General features: G+C 49.8%; 1 protein-coding gene across 3 annotated transcripts; it reads right to left on the minus strand.

The window, feature by feature from the left end:
• Positions 1–627: 627 nt before the first annotated feature.
• Positions 628–16,413, minus strand: Slc38a7 (solute carrier family 38 member 7). 3 transcript variants are annotated; one of them, XM_042693467.1, is made up of 12 exons: positions 16,381–16,413; positions 15,623–15,744; positions 11,489–11,876; positions 10,454–10,652; positions 10,116–10,260; positions 8,925–9,023; positions 8,116–8,173; positions 7,813–7,927; positions 6,581–6,728; positions 5,631–5,830; positions 4,873–4,927; positions 628–1,591 (listed from the first exon to the last, which is right to left on the minus strand). In XM_042693467.1, exons 3-12 carry the CDS (start codon positions 11,756–11,758, stop codon positions 1,489–1,491), a joined length of 1,392 nt encoding a protein of 463 aa, XP_042549401.1. In that variant the 5' UTR covers positions 11,759–11,876; positions 15,623–15,744; positions 16,381–16,413; the 3' UTR covers positions 628–1,488. The 3 variants fall into 3 exon arrangements, 2 of the variants coding, with proteins under 2 accessions (XP_042549401.1, XP_042549400.1); XM_042693466.1 differs by lacking the exon at positions 16,381–16,413 and having other exon boundaries at positions 15,623–15,748; XR_006149564.1 differs by lacking the exons at positions 628–1,591; positions 16,381–16,413 and having other exon boundaries at positions 5,631–5,825; positions 15,623–15,748.
• Positions 16,414–20,289: the final 3,876 nt, after the last annotated feature.

The raw sequence follows: 20,289 nt of genomic DNA on the forward strand, positions 1-20,289 counted from the left end.
AGGAGGGGACGAGAAGGAAATTATAGCTCCTACTCCTCCTTCTGTCAGGGGGGGCTGACAGAAGCCTCTCTGTTCTCCATCCAGTCCCCAATTACTGCTAAGACAGAGGTTTTAGGTAGGAGGTGGGGTGCAAATAAATGTTGGGGTTCCTGAAGGAGGAAGTTGATCCTGTACCTTAACAGAGTGAGCGGGTGGGGAGGGGCCAAGATCACAACAGGAAGGCATGAAATCTGTTTTCAACCTGCAATCCAGGTGTGAGCTCTATGGGGAGGAAAAGGCCACGGAGTAGCCTGCATGGCAGAGGCGGGGAGCCAGGGAAGCTGGTGAGAGGGGGAGACTGAACTACACACAGGGACAGCACGGGGGAAGAGGAAGCAGCCAAGATAGGAAAGGAAACTTCTAGGTTCCAGCTATCCCTTTCCGTTTGGGTTTCAGGGTATGGTTGGCTGGGGAGGGGAAGAGGAAAGTCAGAGAGAAGGTGATCACACACACACACACACACACACACACACACACACACACACACACACACACACACACACACACACACACACACACACACACACACACACACACACACACACACACACACACACACACACACACACACACACACACACACACACACACACACACACACACACACACAGGTTTGGTCAGCTCAGCCCACAGTAAGGGTTTGAAAAGTTCCCAGACTCCTTCATTCCTCACTCTGACCCTCTAAAAAGTTCCCATCTGGAATCAGGAGGGAACAAAAACAGCTCACCTTCACCAATGGGTGAAGTTAAGGAAGGAGTACTCACAGCACCGCGACGCAGGCGGTCCTGGTCTCAGAACCAGGCTGGCACCGTTTGTAAACATTAGACTTGGTGACATCTGGGGATGCAGGAGAGGGACGCCCGGCCTGGACTATTGGGTTTGGAGACGCCCCACTTCCTCCCCCAGAGACTTGGGAGATATCAATCCATGGCAAAGCGGCTAGCAGGCTCCCTGACAGTCCGGGGGAATAGACGGCTGTCTTTGCACATCTGTATGACTCCAAGGCCACCTTCAGAAGCTTAGATCCCAGGAGAAGTTGCCACCGGTCATGGCTGCTGAGGACAGGAACAGGCACTGAACACAGCCCCTACGCAGGACAGGATACTCTGAGGCGAGGGAGGACGCCAGCCTTTTGCACATCGTCTTTCTCCAGGAAAGTCAGAATGGGTTCTCTTCTAAGTCCCCCTGATGCTGCTTTTCATCCACCGAATCAAGGCATGGAGAAGTTGAGAGGAGGGGAGGAGGAAATTCCTGTGTCACAGGAGACCTGCCCCCACGCCAGCACTGCTGGGGCTGGGAAGCGGGAAGGAGCAGGGGTCTGAGCTGTCCACAGGTAGGGGGCTAATCATCCTGGAAAAGGATGTCCAGATGCCATCACACCAGCATGATGTTGGGTTGGGGCAGCCCATAGCTCTGAGAGGTGGCTCCTGGGGTCCACAAAGGCAGTGGTTATGCCAAGACGTTCACAAAGATGGCATTGGCTGTGGTCTGGCCGAAGATGAAGGCTCCCAGGGTGACTAAGAAGACTCCATAACCGACCAATGCCCACCAGCTGTAGGGCAGAGGATGAAAGGGACGGGTCAGTCAACCTGTTCATGACTCTGCAGACTTATCAGCTAAGTATTACAACAGAAGTACATTGTGTCTGCTGGCAGAGCACCTTTGAGTTTTCATGGCCTTTTCCATCAAGAGGCATGTGGGCCAGATGTCTAAAGGTAAGGATATCGAGGCCTAATGGAATTAACTGACTATGGTCACAGCATGCAAGGGTGCGATCAGGGTATGCATGCAGGTCTCCTGACAGGAAGAGGACCAGGGACTAAGAAAGTCACGTGGAATGTGACCATTTCATTAAAAAAGAGACAAAAAGTAGACATTTGCAAGTAGACAGTTATCAAAAACATCAGAAAGTGCTCTACCATTTAAGCCACTTCTGGCTTTTTTTTGGGCGGGGTGAGGGGTAATTTATTGGAGCAAAAGAGTCTCACAGACTTTCCTGCTTGGGCTGGCTTTGAACTGTTATCTTTAGATCTCAGCCTCCCCAGTAGCTAGGATAATAGGTGTGAGCCACTGGTGCCTGTCTGTTTTGTTTTGTTTTTCAGTTTTTGGGGCTTGAACTCAGGGCACTATCTCTGAGCTATTTTTGCTCAAGGCTAGGCTAGTACTCTACCACTTCTGATTTATGTGTACTGAGGAATCAAACCCAGGGCTTCATGCGTGCTAGGCAAGCACTCTATCCCTAAGCCACATTCCCAGCCCCATTGTTTTTTTTTTGTTGGTCGTGGAGATGTGTCTCATGGAGTTTCCTGCCAAGGCTGGCTTTGAAACACGAAGCTCAGATCTCAGCCTCTTGAGTAGCTAGGATTACAGGCATGAGCCACTAGTGCCCAGCTATGTTTGTGTGTGTGTGTGTGTTTTGTTTTGTTGGTCATGGGGCTTGAATTCTGGGCTTGGGCACTGTTCCTGTGCTCTTCAGCTCAAGGCGAGCGCCCTACCACTTGAGCCACAGCGCCACTTCAGGTTTTCCAGTGGCTTATTAGAGATGAGTCTTACGAACTTTCTTGCCTGGGCTGGCTTTGAATCTCGATCCTTAGATCTCAGCCTCCTTAGTAGCTTGAGCCACTGGTGCCCGGCTTGTTTGTGTTTTTTTTGAGACAGGGTCTTGTATGTAGCCCAAGCCAGTACTGAACTCATGATCCTCTTGTCTTAGCCTCCTGAGTGCTAGTAAACAAGTGTTATTTGTGGGTTCTTTTTCTTTTGTTTTCATATTATGCTAGGGATGGAACCTGGGGTCTTATTGCATGCATGCAAGGCAATGCTTTACTACTGAACTACATATACCTGGCCCTCCTCCTCCTCTTTTTTTTTTTTTTGCCAGTCTTGGGGCTTGAACTCAGGGCATGGGCACTGTCCCTGAGCTTCTTTGTGTTCAAGGCTAGCATTCTACCACTTGAGCCACAGCACCACTCCCGCTGTTTCTGAGTTGTTTTATTAGAGATGGGAGATTCACATACTACTTTCCTACCTAGGCTGGTTTGGAACCCTGATTCTTAGATCTCACCCTCCTAAAAGCTAGGATTACAGATGTGAGCCACTGGCATCTGATGCAATAATTTTTTTTCTTTTTTTTTTTGCTGGTCGTGGGCCTGAACTCTGGGCCTAGACACTGTGCCTCAGCTCTTCAGCTCAAGGCTAGTGCTCTACTACTTGAGCCACAGTGCCACTTCCAGCTTTTTCTGCTTTTGTGGTGCTGAGGAATCGAACCCAGGGCCTCATACATGCAAGGCAAGCACTCTACCACTGAGCCACCTTCCCAGCCCCCAGTAATTTTTCTTAGCATGTAAACCTTTTGTTCAGCCTCTTTACTACTCAGGGAAACATGCATGTTAATGTGCATTTTCAGTTACAAGTGTGCCATAACTTACATACAGCACAGGCAGGGCTGGGGCGGCGGGGCAAAGGGTGCTGTCACTCAGTGTTGCTGAGACTTTGGAACTACTTTTTTGGAAAGCAATTTGAAAACTCATGTGCCAAAGTAAAATGAAATGCCTTGTAACCCACCAATTTTCTCTTAAGAACTGATCTTGTCAGGTGCTATTGGTTCACACCTGTAATCCTAGCTACTGAGGAGGCTAAGATCTGAGGATTGCCGTTCAAAGCCAGCCCAGGCAGGAAAGTCTGAGACTCTTATCTTCAATTAACCACCAGAAAATTGGTCAGGCTCAGAGTTCAAGCCCCACAGCCAACACCAACAACAATAAAAAAGGAACTGATCTTACTCAAACCACTGAATGGATTTGCCAAGATGTATGACAGGACACACATGCATGACACAATATCTTGAAACCACTGAAAGAAGGAACAACCAGGCATTGTGGCACACACCTGTAACTGTACACTAGGGAGGCCAAGACAAGAGGACTGCAAGTTGGAGGCCAACCTGGGCCACACAATGAGTATGAGACCAGTATGGGTTATGCAGTAAGACCCTGTTTTGAAATCAACAAAAACCATCCACACTAAGCTTGCATATCTGTGCACAGCCCTGTGTAACTCAGAGTCTCCAGGGGCACAGTTCACAGGGGTAATGGGAGAGAGGCACAATAGGGAATTGGGAGAAACTTTTGCTTTTTTCTAAATCCTTAAGTAGTATTTTGAATTGTCACAACTAGTTTGGATTACCTATTTAAAAGATATACATTAAGCTGGGGGCCGATGGCTCACATATGTAATCCTAGCTGAGGAAGCTGAGATCTGAGGATTGTAGTTCAAAGCCAGCCTGGACAGGAAAATCTGTGAGACTCTTATCTCCAATAAACCACTCAGAAAACCAGAAGTGGTGCTGTGGCTCAAGTGGTAGAGCACTTGCCTTGAGCTGAAGAGCTGAGAGATAGCTCCCAGGCCCAAAGTTCAAGCCCCAGACCAACAACAACAAAAATAAATAAAATAAAAAATTACAGGCGCTGGGAAGGTGGCTCAGTGGTATAGTGCTTGCCTTGCATGCATGAAGCCCTGGGTTGGATTCCTCAGCACCACATAAGCAGAAAAAGCCAGAAGTGGTGCTGTGGCTCAAGTGGTGGAGTACTAGCCTTGAATTGAAGAGCTGAGGGACAGTGCCCAGAGTTCAGACCTCACGACCCACCAAAAAAAGAAATTACAATGGAGTATAATTTTATACATACATATGTGTATGTATACACACACACACACACACACACACACACACACATTAAACGCTCATAGTTTTCCAAGTCCTCCTATGAATTTTAAGATCCTCTCCTAGTCTACCCTGCCCCACAACCCCCAGAGGCCCTTGGGTCAGCTTTGCTTTACCTGGCTGGTTTGACCTCTTCCATCTCCGACAGTTTGGCTTGAATGAGGCACAGCCCTGAAAGAGAAGAGGTGTGGCCCTTGTTTTGGAGGGATCACAGGCTGGCTCTCTCCCTCAGCATGGCCTCCGGCTTGCCAAGAGGCAATGGGGTCCTCTGGAGACTCCCCCCCCCAACACACACTCTGCTACATTCAACTGGAGGCCTTGCTTTTGCTCTCCCGATAGACCAGCACCTGGTAAGAGGAGTTGGGCTGTAAGTAGGGCTCAGAGCCAACAGTGACTCTTTGGTAGCTCACATGACAGGTTCCTTCCAGTGGACTCCTGAGTAGACAGGGATTCCTTGCTCCAAGTCAAGTGGGAAGGGCTTTCCAGGCCCCTTCATTCAGACATAAGTAGACCTGAGTTTCTGATGGACCTGCAGCCACCTGGCAGCCGGATCCACATATCAAGTAGGAATACATGCTTGAATGAAAAGCGAGACTATTCGTGCTGGGCCCAGCCGATGGGTCTGAAAGAGCTTGAGGCTTACCAGCTGAGTTTAGTAACCTCTGGGCAAGCCTGCCCCACTGAACCTCACATCTCACCATGGAAGGAAGATGATAACCTTCCCTCCAGGGGTCCATGCTGACCCCCCAGGGCAACTGAGGCGGGTGAGCAATACAGGTTGTTGGTTACTCTCTCTGGCAGGTTCTGAGCTAGCAGTGAGCTGAAGCCAGGGAGACTGCAATGGGGCTGAGACAGGAGCAGCAGGTGTCCACACCTGGAAAGACGAAGATGAAGCAGGCAGCCAGGCCTCCGATGACTGAGATGACCTTGCCAATGTCAGGGATGAAGAGAGCCAGCAGCAGGGTGAGCAGGAACCACACCAGCGTCTGCAGCACGCGCCGTTGCCGCTCGCGCCCTACGTCCTCCTCCACGGGGGTCCCCTGGTAGCGCAGCCACAAGCCTTCGACCACTGCCCTACAGGTAAGGAGGAGATTGAGGGTTCCCATATGAATGTCCTCTGCCTCTAGGTCACAGGAGCCAGACCCTGAACTGGGTGGATTGTGGGCAGGGATCTGATCTGAGCCCAAGACTTCTGTAACATGGGCCTTCATCACCATGGAGTTGATGGTGAGCACAAAGGTTCAGTGCTTTGCCTCGTCACATGGAAACAACATGTTAGTCTCCTTACAAGAAACTGGGTAGAGTTTCCAAAAGAATGGGTGCCCATGTGAGAGGTCAGAAAAGGATCTGGCTGGAGATTCCTCAAGGACTTAAGAGTGTTTTGTTACCCTGGGACAAAGGTACTTCTAAGACCTCACTTGGGGTATTTGGGGGACATTCTAGGCATGGACATTTTTCTTTTTCCTTTTTTTGGTTGGTCGTGGGGCTTGAACTCCGGGCCTGGGCGCTGTCCTTGAGCTCCTCAGCTCAAGGTGAGCGCTCTACCACTTGGGCCACAGCACCACTTCCAGTTTTCTGGTGGTTAACTGGAGATAAGAGCCTCACAGACTTTCTTGCCCAGGCTGGCTTTGAACCATGATCCTCAGATCTCAGCCTCCTGAGTAGCTAGGATTACAGGCATGACCCACCAGCGCTGGGCCTGCACATTTTTCTATAGTTTTCAACTTCTCCATGAACAGAATGGTTTCCACATAAGGCCAAGGACCATACTAGAGGGCTTCCAGGGCTCCGTGTGTGCTGGAAGGGGGGGGGGGGGTGTCTCACCGCCCACAGAAGTGCAGGATGGGGTAGGAGGTGAGCACACTCAAGATGATGAAGGCTCGGGCAACAGCCACAGCCATGTCTGTGGAAGGGTAGGACAGGAGCACATCGGGGTCCACAGCAGCTCCGAAGGTCAGGAAGCCGCAGATGCCTGGGGGCCGGCACAAGGGGGCCAGGTGAGGCAGCCCGAGGAGGGTGCCGGCACAACTCAGGAGGCTGAGCCTCGGGGAGTCCACCTCGGAAGGCGCCTCCACACCTGCCTTCTGAGATCCCTTCCTGCCAGATGCTCTCCAGCCCCCATGACACCACCTTTCTTTCTTTTCTGGGGCTTGAACTCAGGGCCTGGGCTCTGTCCCTGAGCTGCTTCTGCTCAAGGCTAGCACTGTACCAACTGAGCCACAGCACCACTTCTGGTTTTTTCTGTTTATGTGGTACTAAGGAATTGAACTCAGGGCTTCATGTGTGCTAGGTAAGCACTCTACCAAGCCACATTCCCAGCCTCCCCCATTCTATTTTCTTCAGAGTACATCTCTCTCGATTTTCTCTCCAGCCAGGACATAAGCCTCACTGTACAAATACTTGGCCTGTTTGCCTTTCTCGTCCCTGGCTATGGCTTCAGAGGCTGGCATGGCACTGGCCCTAGCAGCCCCTGCCCTACTCCTCTCTTGCCAGGGGAGGGCCACAGTGCCTTTGTCCAACCACTCCACATAGCAGCCAAGCCTTCATTCCCCAGCCACTCCCCTGCATGAAATGCTTCCTCTCAAGCACCCTCCCCACCACCTGTCCAGCCTGCCTTTAGTCTCGGCACCCCAGCTACACTGAGCTCCTTCCGGACCCTGGTTCAGAGACCTGGCTTCTCCGGAATGCTCATCCCACTCTTCAGACTGTCTTGTCACGGGCTTCCCTAGATGGGGCCCTCTGTGAATCCACCCGTCACGATGGCTCCGGAATTCCTTATTCATTCTCACTTGACTGACGTCATGAGGAGACCATCATGCCCTGGGGACAGGGCACCTTCACCCTCACAGTACTTCACTGACAACAGCTTCTGGAACTTACTAGCCACTGACTGAGAATCCATGAATGAATGGAGGAACACACTTAGCTCAGACAGCCCAAATTCAACCCAACGTCTACAAAGCGTCAGGCTGGTGGTACAGGAAAGTGCCTTGGAAAGCTGGGCTGGAGGCCCTGGGGACTCAGGTTGGCCTGGCCCTTGAAGGGGAAGCACTCACCTGTGCCCAGGTAGACAGCCAGGGCTATGACCATGGCGGCTGTCACCACCCCACCCCAGGTCTTCAACTCAGGCCTCTGCATACTGTTGAAGACGGGCACGCTGCTCACATGGCACTGTTTGGGTGAAGGGCACAGTGATGGTAGGGACAGAGGCCTTGGGGAAAAAGGCCCTAGGAACAAAAGGGAATCTGGGGCCCCTGCTTTATCCTCCCCCTGCACCCCCTCCCCAGGATTCCACCCATCCAGCCTGCGATACGAGTTCCGTCCTAGTGTGAGGGATGACCTAAGGGGATGGCTGGCACCTGAAATCCGAAGCAGATGGTGGGCATAGCATTGAACACAGACATCCAGGAAGCTGGCCTGAGAACAAACAATGAACAGCTGCTTGTGATGCCTTCAGAGTCTCTACCGTCTACTCTTCCCCCATGCCACCACAGCCTCCAGTGGCCAGCTTTCCTCATGCTCAGCACCTCCATTTTTTTTTGGTCAGTTGTGGGGCTTGAACTCTGGGCGCTGTCCCTCAGCTCTTTAGGTCAAGGCTAGCGCACTACCACTTGAGCCACAGCGCCATTTCCGGTTTTCTAGTGGTCAACTGGTGATAAGAGTCTCATGGATTTTCCTGCCTGGGCTAGCTTGAACCTTGATCCTTAGATCTCAGCCTCCTGGGTAGCTAGGATTACATGCGTGAGCCACTGGTGCCCGGCTGAGCACCTCCTCAGTAAATTGAGGCTTTGTAAGGTCCACCTAAAGCCCAAATTCTGAATTTCTGACTTTGTTTTTCTTATTAAAAAATAAAAAGGCAGAAGGATAGACTTAGAGAAAATAAAAAGGATTCATCCTTGCATAGAAGATATAGAAACTGCAGATAAACAGTGTCAGGAATTGTGCAACCTTACTCTAAGCGTCTCCCCAACCTGGGCTGTGTCTCACACCTAGCAACTGTCAGATCTCACTAGGGTTTTTCACCATCTCCCTCATTGCTTGGTGAGTCAGCCCTTGGGAGAGTTATAAGCCTCAGTAAGCCGGTGTAGCCTTTGGATGCTAACCCAGTACCTCCCAGGGCCAATGTGACAGGTTCTACCCCATATATTTCCTGGGGAGCCTCACCCACCTTGTCAGGATGTCTCCTGGGGTCATCTCATTATCTGGCCAGATGTATTTGATGATAATGATGGCAGTCACGTACCAGGTGCCCAGAACGCTCAGGAAGCTGCCAGGAAGGAGAGACTGACTTCTTCCTCCCCAGCCCCAGTAGCCCCCTTATTTGATGCCATCCCAGGGGGTCCACTTTCTGCTCTTGGGACAGAAATATGACAAGCAAAGACTTGAAATGTCTAGAAAATAAGTTTCACAGAGACCTGATACAGCTAGGAGGGAGCTGGAAGGCAGTGGGTAGCATTTGTGGCTATTGGCACATAGAATAGTTCAGCTCCATGGCTCAGAGACCACGATGGAAGACTGGGCTCCAAAGCACAGCGACAACTTGGATCTGAGCAGCCCAGACTTGGTAGGGTCAGCTGTAGGCTGTTTTGTGGGTCTTTGAGTACTAAGATGCTAAAGGTAAAGAATTGGTATACAGTAGAATATCAACATTTAAGGGCACCACGGAGATAACAGACTAGGAAACAGCCTGGACACAGCCCCCTACCTCTTACCCCAGTCTTCACAGACACTGAGCCAGGCAGCCAGTCTCCCTTTTTTTTTTTTTTTTTTGTCAGTCATGGGGCTTGAACTCTGGGCCTGGGCGCTATCCTTCAGCTCTTCAGCTCAAGGCGAGCGCTCTACCACTTGAGCTACAGCGCCACTTCCGGTTTTCTGGTGGTTTATTGGAGATAGGAGTCTCACGGTCTCTCCTGCCCGGGCTGGCTTTGAACTGCGATCCTCAGATCTCAGCCTCCTGAGTAGCTAGGATTACAGGCGTGAGCCACCAGCGCCCAGCTAGTCTCCCTTTTTACCATGAGCTGCATGGAAGATGCTCCCAGGCTGCTATCTCAAAATGACCTCAAGGCCCATGTTCCCAAGAAAAGCCTCCAAGCTAGCAGGGTGTCTTCACACTCCTTCATATCCCCAGTCCCTTCTCTGACAAGGGCATTTAGGACTGAACCTCTCAGAGAGGCAAAGGACCATGTTCTCCCTCGATGGTGACAGGAAAGGAAAATCTTGGGCCTAAAATACTAGAAGCCTTGGTCTGCTCATCCCAGAAGGGCGAGATGCCATAGAGGGGCTTCCCAGCAGCCCTTGGGTCTCCAGCTGCCCATGACCAGAGCTCTGTCCCACCCACGCTGGGGTGGCACCTCCAAACCTGGCATATTTCTGGAAACCAATCTCTCTGGGAATGGAGAGGGGCAGGATGAAGAGGAAGGCAGTGAGGCTGATGGTGAACTTGCGGTCTGTGTACCAAAGGCTGTTGTTGGTCCCCTCTGGCTCCTTGGCTAGCACTGCTATAACTGCACAGGGAGGAAGGCAATGTCATCCCAGGCCATCAGAGTATGGCCTTCCTACTCTGTTAGGCCCCAGGCCCTCCCTCTACGGGACCCAAGTTCAGACAAGGTCAGGCAGGTATATAATACCCTTTCTCTTCGCTCTAGGATCCCCAGGGTTGAGGGAAAGATGGGGTAGGCACTCTGGGAAGAACCTTACTCTTGTCTTGCTGGTCCCCGATGATGATAAGAAAGGCGATACAGGTACCGAAAGTGTAGACAGCGATGGCCACCTCGCATAGCACGCCTGTTAGCTTGCCACACACAGCCCACACCACCTCCTGGTAGGTCCCCTCATTGCTTGCCTGGGAACAGTAGGCCAAGATGACCAAGCCACTGATGATGAAAACCAGCATGCTCTGCAGACAGGGCAGGGAGAAAGGAGGGTGTGAGAAAAGCCAGGCAGCTAAGGGATCCTGAGCTCATGCAGTATTGACCAGACTAATGCCCAAAGTAGCTTTGGGAAATGGATCTCATTTGGCAAGGCAATTTTAACTGACTGCTAAAGGTTGACAAGTTGAGGTTTTCTTTAAGAAACAAAAGAGCAGGGCGCCAGTGGCTCACGCCTGTAATCCCAGCTACTCAGGAGGCTGAGATCTGAGGATCACAGTTCAAAGCCAGCCCAGGCAGAAAAGTCCAGTGAGATTCTTATCTCCAATAAACCACTCAGAAAACTGGAAGTGGTGCTATGGCTCAAGTGGTAGGGTGCTAGCCTTGAGCTGAAAAGCTGAAGGACAGTACCCAGGCTCAGAGTTCAAGCCCCATGACTGACCAAAAAAAAAAAAAAAAGAATTTTTGAAAAATTTAAAACACATGAAAGTAGAGAGCATAGTATAATGGACTCAAAGTATTCCCATCAGCTTAAAAACAAACAAACAATTATGGCTAGTCTTGTTTTATCTTATTCCCTTCCCACTATAAAGCCAATACAATCTGTAAACATGTAAGTAGTTCTCAAGACTAAGGCCTACCTCTTGTAGCAAAACCACAAAATCAAAGTAATGCCCAAAAAATTAAACACCCAATCAATGTTTAAATCTCCCTGAAGGCTTTGATGAGAATAGAGTACTGGAATAGATTGGTAATGTCTGCCATATATAAGGGAGGGGAAGAATGGCAGCTGCAGTCCATAGCCGTTCTACTGATGCATGGGCTCACCCACACTCATCTCTGTCACCAGTCTGTGTACACTCACCATCTGCAGCGAGATGCCAGCTGCCACGCCCCCGGCAGTCCTGAAGGCCGCTGGGAAGTTAAGCAGCCCTGCACCCAGGCAGGCATTGACAACGATGAAGATGGCCCCAAGTGTGGAAGTGGTGCCTCTGTCGGGACTCCCAGGAGAGGCTTCGCTCTCACTTTTAGGGGCTGTGTCCACACAGGGACTCTGCAGCAGTCGGGCCCGCTCCCCAGCATCAGTGCTGGAGCTCCACTCGTTGTAATCATTGTTAATGCTGAACTGGGCCATGGCCCTGAGAGTCGTCTTTCTGTAAGAGCTCTGGGCTCTGCCTCATGACCACATCACTGGGGATAACTTGGGAACACTGGTCTGTTCAGGACAGCTATTTTATGAGGACTCTTGTCACCTAGATGGGAAATAGGCAGGTATTATTGTTAGCCCGAGATGGAGAGTTCAAATCCACGTGTGCCTCTGGGAAGAACATTGCACTGGACACCACTGTATGAGGTAACAGACATAGAAAAATACACCAGATGTAAATCCTGCTTGTTTCACCCTCATAGACATTCAAGGTAAAGAAGACCTAACAGGAAGAGAGGAGGCTACCACATCTAGAGCTGATGCCAATACAGCAGTGCTAGAAAGGCCTCCACTGAGCAGGTGTGCCATGGATATATCTTATCTCAACGAATCCTATGACGGCCTTGTGATCACAGGGTCAGAGAGATCAACTTACTGACTCCAGGTTGGATGTGAGCAGGCTGTTGTGCAGGATCTGAACCTGTATCTGTCAGCCTGTTTCCACACCACAGGTTCTCAAGAGGTGCTCTTACCAACAACTGTGCAACTTTCAAGGTATTACATACAGCCCAGCACACTCCCCTGCACTCTAGTCAATAGTCTATTAAGTGTAGGCCACTCTTCTCCCACATGACAAGTCATATGTGTGCCTAAAGGTCCATGTGTACCTTCCCTATTTCCCAGAAGAGATGAGACCTATGCATGTGGCTGGAGAGGGACTGGGATCGTTCCAAGCACAGCAAGTCTTTCTAGGAGTCACTGGAAGGCCTGGTACTGCTTGGGCATTTCCTTGTAGCATTCTCTCATGTGCTACCAATACATAGGCATGGATTTATTTTTTCTCGGCTAAATCACAAGGTTCTAAGGCCACACACATGGTGATAGTAGTTACTCCTACTGCACCCCACAGTGCTTTGTCTCACTTAATCTTCAATGGAGTCCTAAAAGTGGGTTTACTAAGGGTCATCCCACGCCTGATGGAGGGCTTGTTTGGTGCTAGAACATACATTTGTTTGTCACTACCTCTCCCTGGGCCTGAGATGAGATGCAGTTTTTCCTTCGGTCTTAGTTCTTTCTTGAAAACTAGAAAGAGATTTCTTGTTTTCTTTTCTTTGTCAGTTGTGGAGCCTGAACTCTAGGCCTGGGTGCTGTCCCTCAGCTCTTCAGCTCAAGGCTAGCGCTCTACCACTTGAGCCACAGTGCCAATTCCATCTTTTTCTACTTATGTGGTGCTGAGGGCCTCATGCATGCAAGGCAAGCATTCTACCACTGAGCCACCTTCCTAGCCCCTTCTTTTCTTTCTTTTTCCTTTTTTTTTGCCAGTCCTGGGCCTTGAACTCAGGACCTGGGCACTGTCCCTGAGCTTCTTTTTGCTCAAGACTAGCACTCTACCACTTGAGCCACAGCATGACTTGTGGCTGTTTCTATTTATGTGGTACTGAGGAATCGAACCCAGGGCTTCATGCATGCTAGGCAAGCACTCTACCACTAAGCCACATTTCCAGAAAAGAGATTTCTCCTTCTCAGAATCCTGAGCTTCAAGGCGTCCAGTCCTGAAAACTGACCAGTGTTCTCCAGCTTCAGCTCACACAGCCTGAGACCCGCCCCCCCAACCCCCGCCTCCAACAAGAGAAGTGATGGCAGTAAGTCCAATTCCAGATCAAGAGCATCTCCCAGCACGGAGGAACTGTACTCTGGGTCTCAAGAATACACTCTGGAGACTGAATGCTAACCTATTTACTTTCCTAGACATCTGACTTGGGCAATCACTTCACCCCTCTAAGCCTTTACCTGTTGTTTCTGTGAGGAATGTGTTAATATTAGCAAACATTTACCACACTGGGGAGTGTAACTCAGAGGGAGAGTGTATGTATCTGATAGGGAAAGACTCAGATTCTGCCATAATAACCTAATCAGGGTCTATCATAAAGCCATCCTTTCTGAAGTTGTCAGTCCACAGTGGGTATAGAATAGCTCCTTGGGATGATTCCTAGTTTCTCCCGGTGAGGGTGGACAAACAAAGCTGGGAGAATTTGGAGAAAAACAGCCTTTCCTATCAAAGTGTATTGCAGAAAAGGTCCTGCTTTGGCCAGGTGGTTCCATTCTTGTTAAGGAAAAAAGAGGAACTTTCCCTGGATTAAGAAAGGATTTGTAAAATGTAAGGTTTTGTCTTAAACTGGTTTCTTTCCAAGATAGGCTTATAATACACCCCAGACAGTTCAAGAAATAGCAGAGGGGCTGGGAAGGTGGCTCAGTGGTAGAGCGCTTGCTTTGCATGCATGAGGCCCTGGGTTCAATTCCTTAGCACCACATAAGCAAAAAAGAAAAAAGCCGGAAGTGGTGCTGTGGCTCAAGTGGTAGAGCGCTAGCCTTGAGCTGAAGAGCTGAGGGACAGCGCCCAGGCCCAGAGTTCAGGCCCCATGACTGGACCCCTCCCCCCCCCCCCAAAAAAAAAAAAAAGAAAAAGAAATAGCAGAGTGTATGGGTGTATTTTGAGATTACTTGTGAACTGTTAATCTTATTTCAAAATCACCATATATTTTTTACTATATCCAAACTAGCTAACTGGAAGCAGATTGTGAACCTGAGGCTCAACCAATCTGAGCAGAGGGGCAGGGCCTGCTGCATTAGGAATGAATACCTGAGCAGACTACTAGCTCTGTGTGCATGCTCCCTTGCCAGATTTTTGGCTGATAGTGTATCCTTCTGGGCAGAAGTAAATTGTGCCTTGCTGAGACAATTCTTTATTTTTATGTCTAACGTTCTTTTTATTGTCATCGTAGGACTTGAACTCTGGGCCTGGGCACTGTCCCTTAGCTCTTCAGCTCAAGACTAGTGCTCTACCACTGAGCCACAGCACCACTTCTGGTTTTCTGGTGGTTTATTGGAGATAAGAGTCTCACGGACTTTCCTGCCAGAGCTGGCTTTGAACCGCAATCCTCAGATCTCAGCTTCCTGAGTAGCTAGGATTATAGGGGTGAGCCACCGGTGCCTGGCTATGTCTATCTATCTTTCTTTTATACTTTTTTTTGGGGGTGGCAGTTGTGGGGCCTGAGCTCTGGACCTGGACGCTGTCCCTCAGCTCTTCAGCTCAAGGCTAGCACTCTACCACTTAAGCCACAGCACCACCTCCAGCTTTTTGTGCTTATGTGGTGCTGAGGAATTAAACCCAGGTCCTCATGCATGCAAGGCAAGCACTCGACCACTGAGCCACCGTCCCAGCCCCATGTCTAATGTTCTTGAAGAGCATATTTATATTTCCCTCATGAGATGGACATAGAAAATTGCAAGTGCTCTCCAATATCTGTCAATAAGCCTGTAACCAAGGAGACTTGGGCGTGGCTTAAGTGGTGGAGTATTTGCCTCTGTGAGTGTGCATAACCAAGGGACACAGCCCTAGGGGAAATTTCCCTCTACTGGTGCCAGATTCTGAAAAATTCGTCTATGACACAGGACTTCTTCCTCTTGTGTAACTTATCCCCCAGCTTGCAACTCGGCAAAAAACCAGAGCAGTGACTAGTGATGGCAGTTTTCTAATTCTTAGCTTTCAGTATAGTGCCAGAGTGGTTTAAGACCACCTGCTCACACTACCACTACAGACGTTTACTGGATGACCCATCCAAGGTCACAAGGCTAAAGCAGCTTCCTGGCTCTCCAGGCAATGCATTACCCATAACACTCCTGGCCCAATCTTGTGTCATCTCCCCAGCCTCTACACAAGAACTAAGGCTGCAGTTCCCATGGATCTTGAGGGCAAAAGTTTTATCTCCTTGCAGACCACTGCAGCAGGGGTAGGTCCAATAATCCCTATCCTCACTCCCAATCACACAGCTCCAACAGCTCCCAGCTTACCTGCTCTTTCCACCTGCCTGGCTATGGTGGAAGGGAGGTTTCTTCTTCCCAAGATCTGCGATGATTCCTTTCACTTCCCTCTCTGGCTTCAAGTTCTTCTTCCTGAAGATTTTGCCTAAAATCTGGAGTCAGGAGAGAGGAGTTCAGGCAGTCACTGAGCTGATTTTAGAAGGTGGCGGAACTGATTAATTTTAATACTAATTCAGAACTAAGTGCCCACACAAGACAGGGGAAAAGGTTCCTGAAGGAGATTAAGGTCACAATGGGCAGCTGGCAGGACCAGAACTAGAAGCCTGATGCCCCACATGCTCTACCAGAGATTTCAGTTGGCACCTCAGATCCCACTCAGGACCTGACCCAGTCCAATGTGGAGCTGCAGCCCTGAAACACAAAAGGTTGGTGTGCACTGGGAGGGGGACCAGAAAATGTCCGGCCGGGCCAGGCGTGCGTGCGTGTGTGTATGTGTATGTGTGTGTGTGTGTGTGCGCGTGCGTGCAAGGTTCTCAGGCCTGGATCAAGGCAGGTGGGCCACGTGGGGTAACTGGAGAGCCGCTCCGGGACTCCACCTCGGCCTAGGACTGGGTGGAGACCCGGCTGGATCAGGTGCGACCCTGCCGGCGAAATGAACGGCGGGCGTGGGGCGAGGACCAGCTCCGGCCCCGCAGCGAGCTCGCCTGAGCGCCGCCGAGGTGGGGGGCCCCAGGAACCCCCGGGCCCTCACGCCCCACCCGTCACCACCTCTACCGACAACCCCTTACCTAGAGTGCTTCATCCCGGAGCCAGCTGGGGAGACACGTGAGGACCTATCACATGACCGCCAGGCTCCGGCGGACCGAAGGGCACGCTGGGAGTTGTAGTTTTCGGATGGTGTTAATCTTGCACACTAGCAGTTCCCTGGCTCAGTTTGTCATCATCGTCCTGAGTCGGCCTGGCATCCAGACAGTCAGCGTTTATGCACTTATTTTTAGGCCTGACATCTTGGTCAGGCAAAACATTTCTTCCTGGGCAGGTCTTTAAGAGGTCTGGCATCTTTGTCCTTCAAGGACAATGGGTCACAGCTATTTGCTCTCCTATTTTTTTTTTTTAATTTTATTTTATTTGTGAACATACTGTAGAGGGGTTACAATTACATGGGCAGGATAATGCGTACATTTCTGTTTTGTTTTTTTGTTTTTTTTTTGCCAGTCATGGTGCCTGAACTCGGCCTGGGCACTGTCCCTCAGCTCTTCAGCTCAAGGCTAGTGCTCTACCACTTGAGCCACAGTACCATTTCTAGCTTTTTCTGCTTATGTGGTGCTGAGGAATCGAACCCAGGGCCTCATGCATGCAAGGCAATTGTTCTACCACTGAGCCACCTTCCCAGCCCCAATGCGTACATTTCTTACCAAGCATTGCAGCCTCCTCCTTTGTTTACCCTTCACATCCCTTCCCAGCCTCCCCCCTCCCACCCTGCTCTCCTATTTTTTTCTCCTCTGTCTCTGCATTTATGCCACAGCCAGTGACCCTAGAGTTCATTCCTCCTTCTCCTCCTCTTTTGAATCAGGGTCTCGCATCCAGTCCAGGCTGCCCTTGAATTGGAGATCCTCCTGTCTCAGCCTTAGAAGTACTGGGATTACTGGGATTACAGGTGTGAACTACCATGCCAGGTTCCAGTCATGTTTTAGACATGATCCAACTTTCTTTCATTCTCTCTTGCTTGCTTGCTTTCCGTTCTTTGCTTGATCTCAAGACCTTGAGCCATACCTCCACTTCTGGCTTTTTGCTAGTTAACGGAAGATTTGCTGATTAATTTAATCTGGGCTTTTATCTGCCTGGGCTGGCTTTGATCAAGATCCTCAGATCTCAGACTTTTTTTTTTTTTTGCCAGTCCTGGGCCTTGAACTCAGGACCTGGGCACTGTCCCTGAGCTTCTTTTTGCTCAAGGCTACCACTCTACCACTTGAGCCACAGCATGACTTCTGGCTGTTTCTATTTATGTGGTACTGAGGAATCGAACCCAGGGCTTCATGCATGCTAGGCAAGAACTCTACCACTAAGCCATATTCCCAGCCCCCACCAGGCCTTTGGTACAATCTTTGTGTTGATCTTAAAATCTTTGCATTGTCTGGAAAAGACATGGAGGAAAGCTACTTGAGTCTAAAGGAACCAACAGCTGCTAGTTTGTAAGTAGTCTTGAATACTAGGCTAAAAGGTTGAAGCTTTATTGGAAAAGGTACCACAGATGCAGAGTACAACCTTCAAGCAGTGTGTTAATAGCCCTAGATTTGTGTGCAAGTAGTGATTGTGGGAAAGTCTTAGTTTACTTATCTACACAAATGGAAATAGGGGCTGGGAAGGCAGCTCAGTGGTAGAGTGCTTGCCTCACATGTATGAGGCCCTGGGTTCAATTCCTTAGCACCTCATAAGTAGAAAAAGCCGGAAGTGGCACTGTGGCTCAAGTGGTAGGGCACTAGCTTTTTTTTTTGGGTCCGGTCGTGGGGCCTGAACTCTGGGCCTGGGCGCTGTCCCTCAGCTCTTCAGCTCAAGCCTAGCGCTCTACCACTGGAGCCACAGCGCCACTTCCAGCTTTTTTCTTTTTGCTTATGTGGTGCTGAGGAATCGAACCCAGGGCCTCGAGCATGCAAGGCAAATGCTCTACCACTGAGCCACCTTCCCAGCCCGGGGCGCTAGCTTTGAGCTGAAGAGCTGAGGGACAGCTGAGGTTCAGGCCCCATGACTGATTAAAAAAAAAAAAACAAACCAAAAAGAAATGGAAATAGTGGGTTGGGTGTAACACTGGTAGAGTATCTGCCTAGCATGTGGAAGGCCCTGGGGTCCATCTCTTCTATAGACATCTATATACACAAACATATTCCCAAACCTCATCCCAGAATGCCTAGAGTGAAGCTAAACAACCAATTGTGTGTGTGTGTGTGTGTGTACACCTATCCTGGGCTTGAATTTGGGGTCAGGGTGCTGTCCCTGGGCTTGGTTCAAGGTTAGCACTCTATCACTTGAGCCACAGCTCTACTTCTGGCTTTTTTTTTTTTTTTTTGGTTGTGGGGCTTAAACTTTGGGCCTGGGTGCTGTCCCTCAGCTCCTCAGCTCAAGGCTAGCGCTCTACCACTTGAACCACAGTGCCACTTCCAGTTTTCTGGTGGTTTATTGGAGATAAGAGTTTTGCAGCTTTCTTGCCCAAGCTGGCTTTGAACCATGGTCCTCAGATTTCAGTCTGCTGATTAGTTAGGATTACAGGTGTGAGCCACTGGTGCTTGGCTGCTTGTTTTTTTTTTTTTTTGTTGTTTGTTTGGAGATAAGTCTCATGAGGACTTTTCTGCCTGGGCTGGCTTTGAACTGTGATCCTCAGATCTCAGCCTCCTGAGTACTATAGCTAGGATTATAGGTGTGAGCCACTGATGCCAGCATGATTCTTTTTGAGCATACAACTCTTCACCAGCTTGGAGAACATTAACATCTTAGACCTATAAGAAAGTAGAAGATGTGGGCAAACAGTCTGAACTTCTGAATAAAACACAGGAAGAGCTCACACCCACAAGAAAAATGGGACTTAGGCCCAGGTGAACCTTGTTTAAAAACAACAAAGTCAAGGGCTGGGAAGGTGGCTCAGTGGTAGAATGCTTGCCTTGCATGCATGAGGCCCTGGGTTCAATTCCTCAGTACCACATAAGCAGAAGAAACTGGAAGAGGTGCTGTGGTTCAAGTGTAGAGTGCTAGCCTTGAGCTGAAGAGCTGAGGGACAGCACCCAGGCCCAGAGTTCAGGCCCCACAACGAACAACAACAAAAAGACTCTCTCCCTGACGATTGGCAAAAAGCCAAGATGGAGGTGTGGCTCAAGTAGTAAAGTACCAGTCAAGCAAGCAAGCTGGGAAGGTTCAGTGCCTCAAGTTCAAACTGGGGCTGGGAAGGTGGCTCAGAGGTAGTGTTTGCCTTGCATGCATGAGGCCCTGGGTGGGTTTGATTCCTCAGCACCACATAAGCAGAAAAAGCCAGAAGTGGCGCTGTGGCTCAAGTGGTAGAGCGCTAGCCTTGAGCTGAAGAGCTGAGGGACAGCGCCCAGGCCCAGAGTTCAGACCCCATGACTGGCAAAAACAAACAAACAAACAACAAAGTCAGAGTTTCTTCTTCAGCTAGTTGAGGGCTTAGCAGCCAATTTTCAATTACTTTTGTTCCATTTGAGAATTCAAAGCAGTTTGTCCTAAGCTAGTTAGTTTCTTTCCAGAGCAAATGACTAATAAGTTTTACCTTTTCCTATTCTAAGACATCCAGGGAGTCAGTCCATGTATCTATCCTTTCACTATCTTGGAATGTCCATCAGTGACAGGAATCCAGAAGAGCAAGGAGCCAGGGACTCTGCCTGCCGTACACTGACACCCTCAGGAGTGAGAATATGTTATAAAGGACACATTGCGTCTCCCTTCCCCTTCTGTGGATGGCTTCTGCGCCTGACCCCTCCCAGCCTCACTGCTTATCTGTCTGGACTGTCTCATTTGAATGGCCATCACTAACATAGGGATATAACAACCATGTAGGACTAATGACACACCGGTGCCATTGCTAGATGTCTGCAGAGGGCCTGGCATCAAACTCGAGCTCATAGACTGATGATCTTGCTTGCATTTTGGTTATGAGCCACTTGAAATAGCTTTTTTTTTTTTTGCCTGTCCTG

The sequence above is a fragment of the Dipodomys spectabilis genome, unplaced genomic scaffold (assembly GCF_019054845.1).
Source record: "Dipodomys spectabilis isolate Male_0828 unplaced genomic scaffold, ASM1905484v1 ptg000167l, whole genome shotgun sequence".
NCBI classification, from domain to species: domain Eukaryota; kingdom Metazoa; phylum Chordata; class Mammalia; order Rodentia; family Heteromyidae; genus Dipodomys; species Dipodomys spectabilis.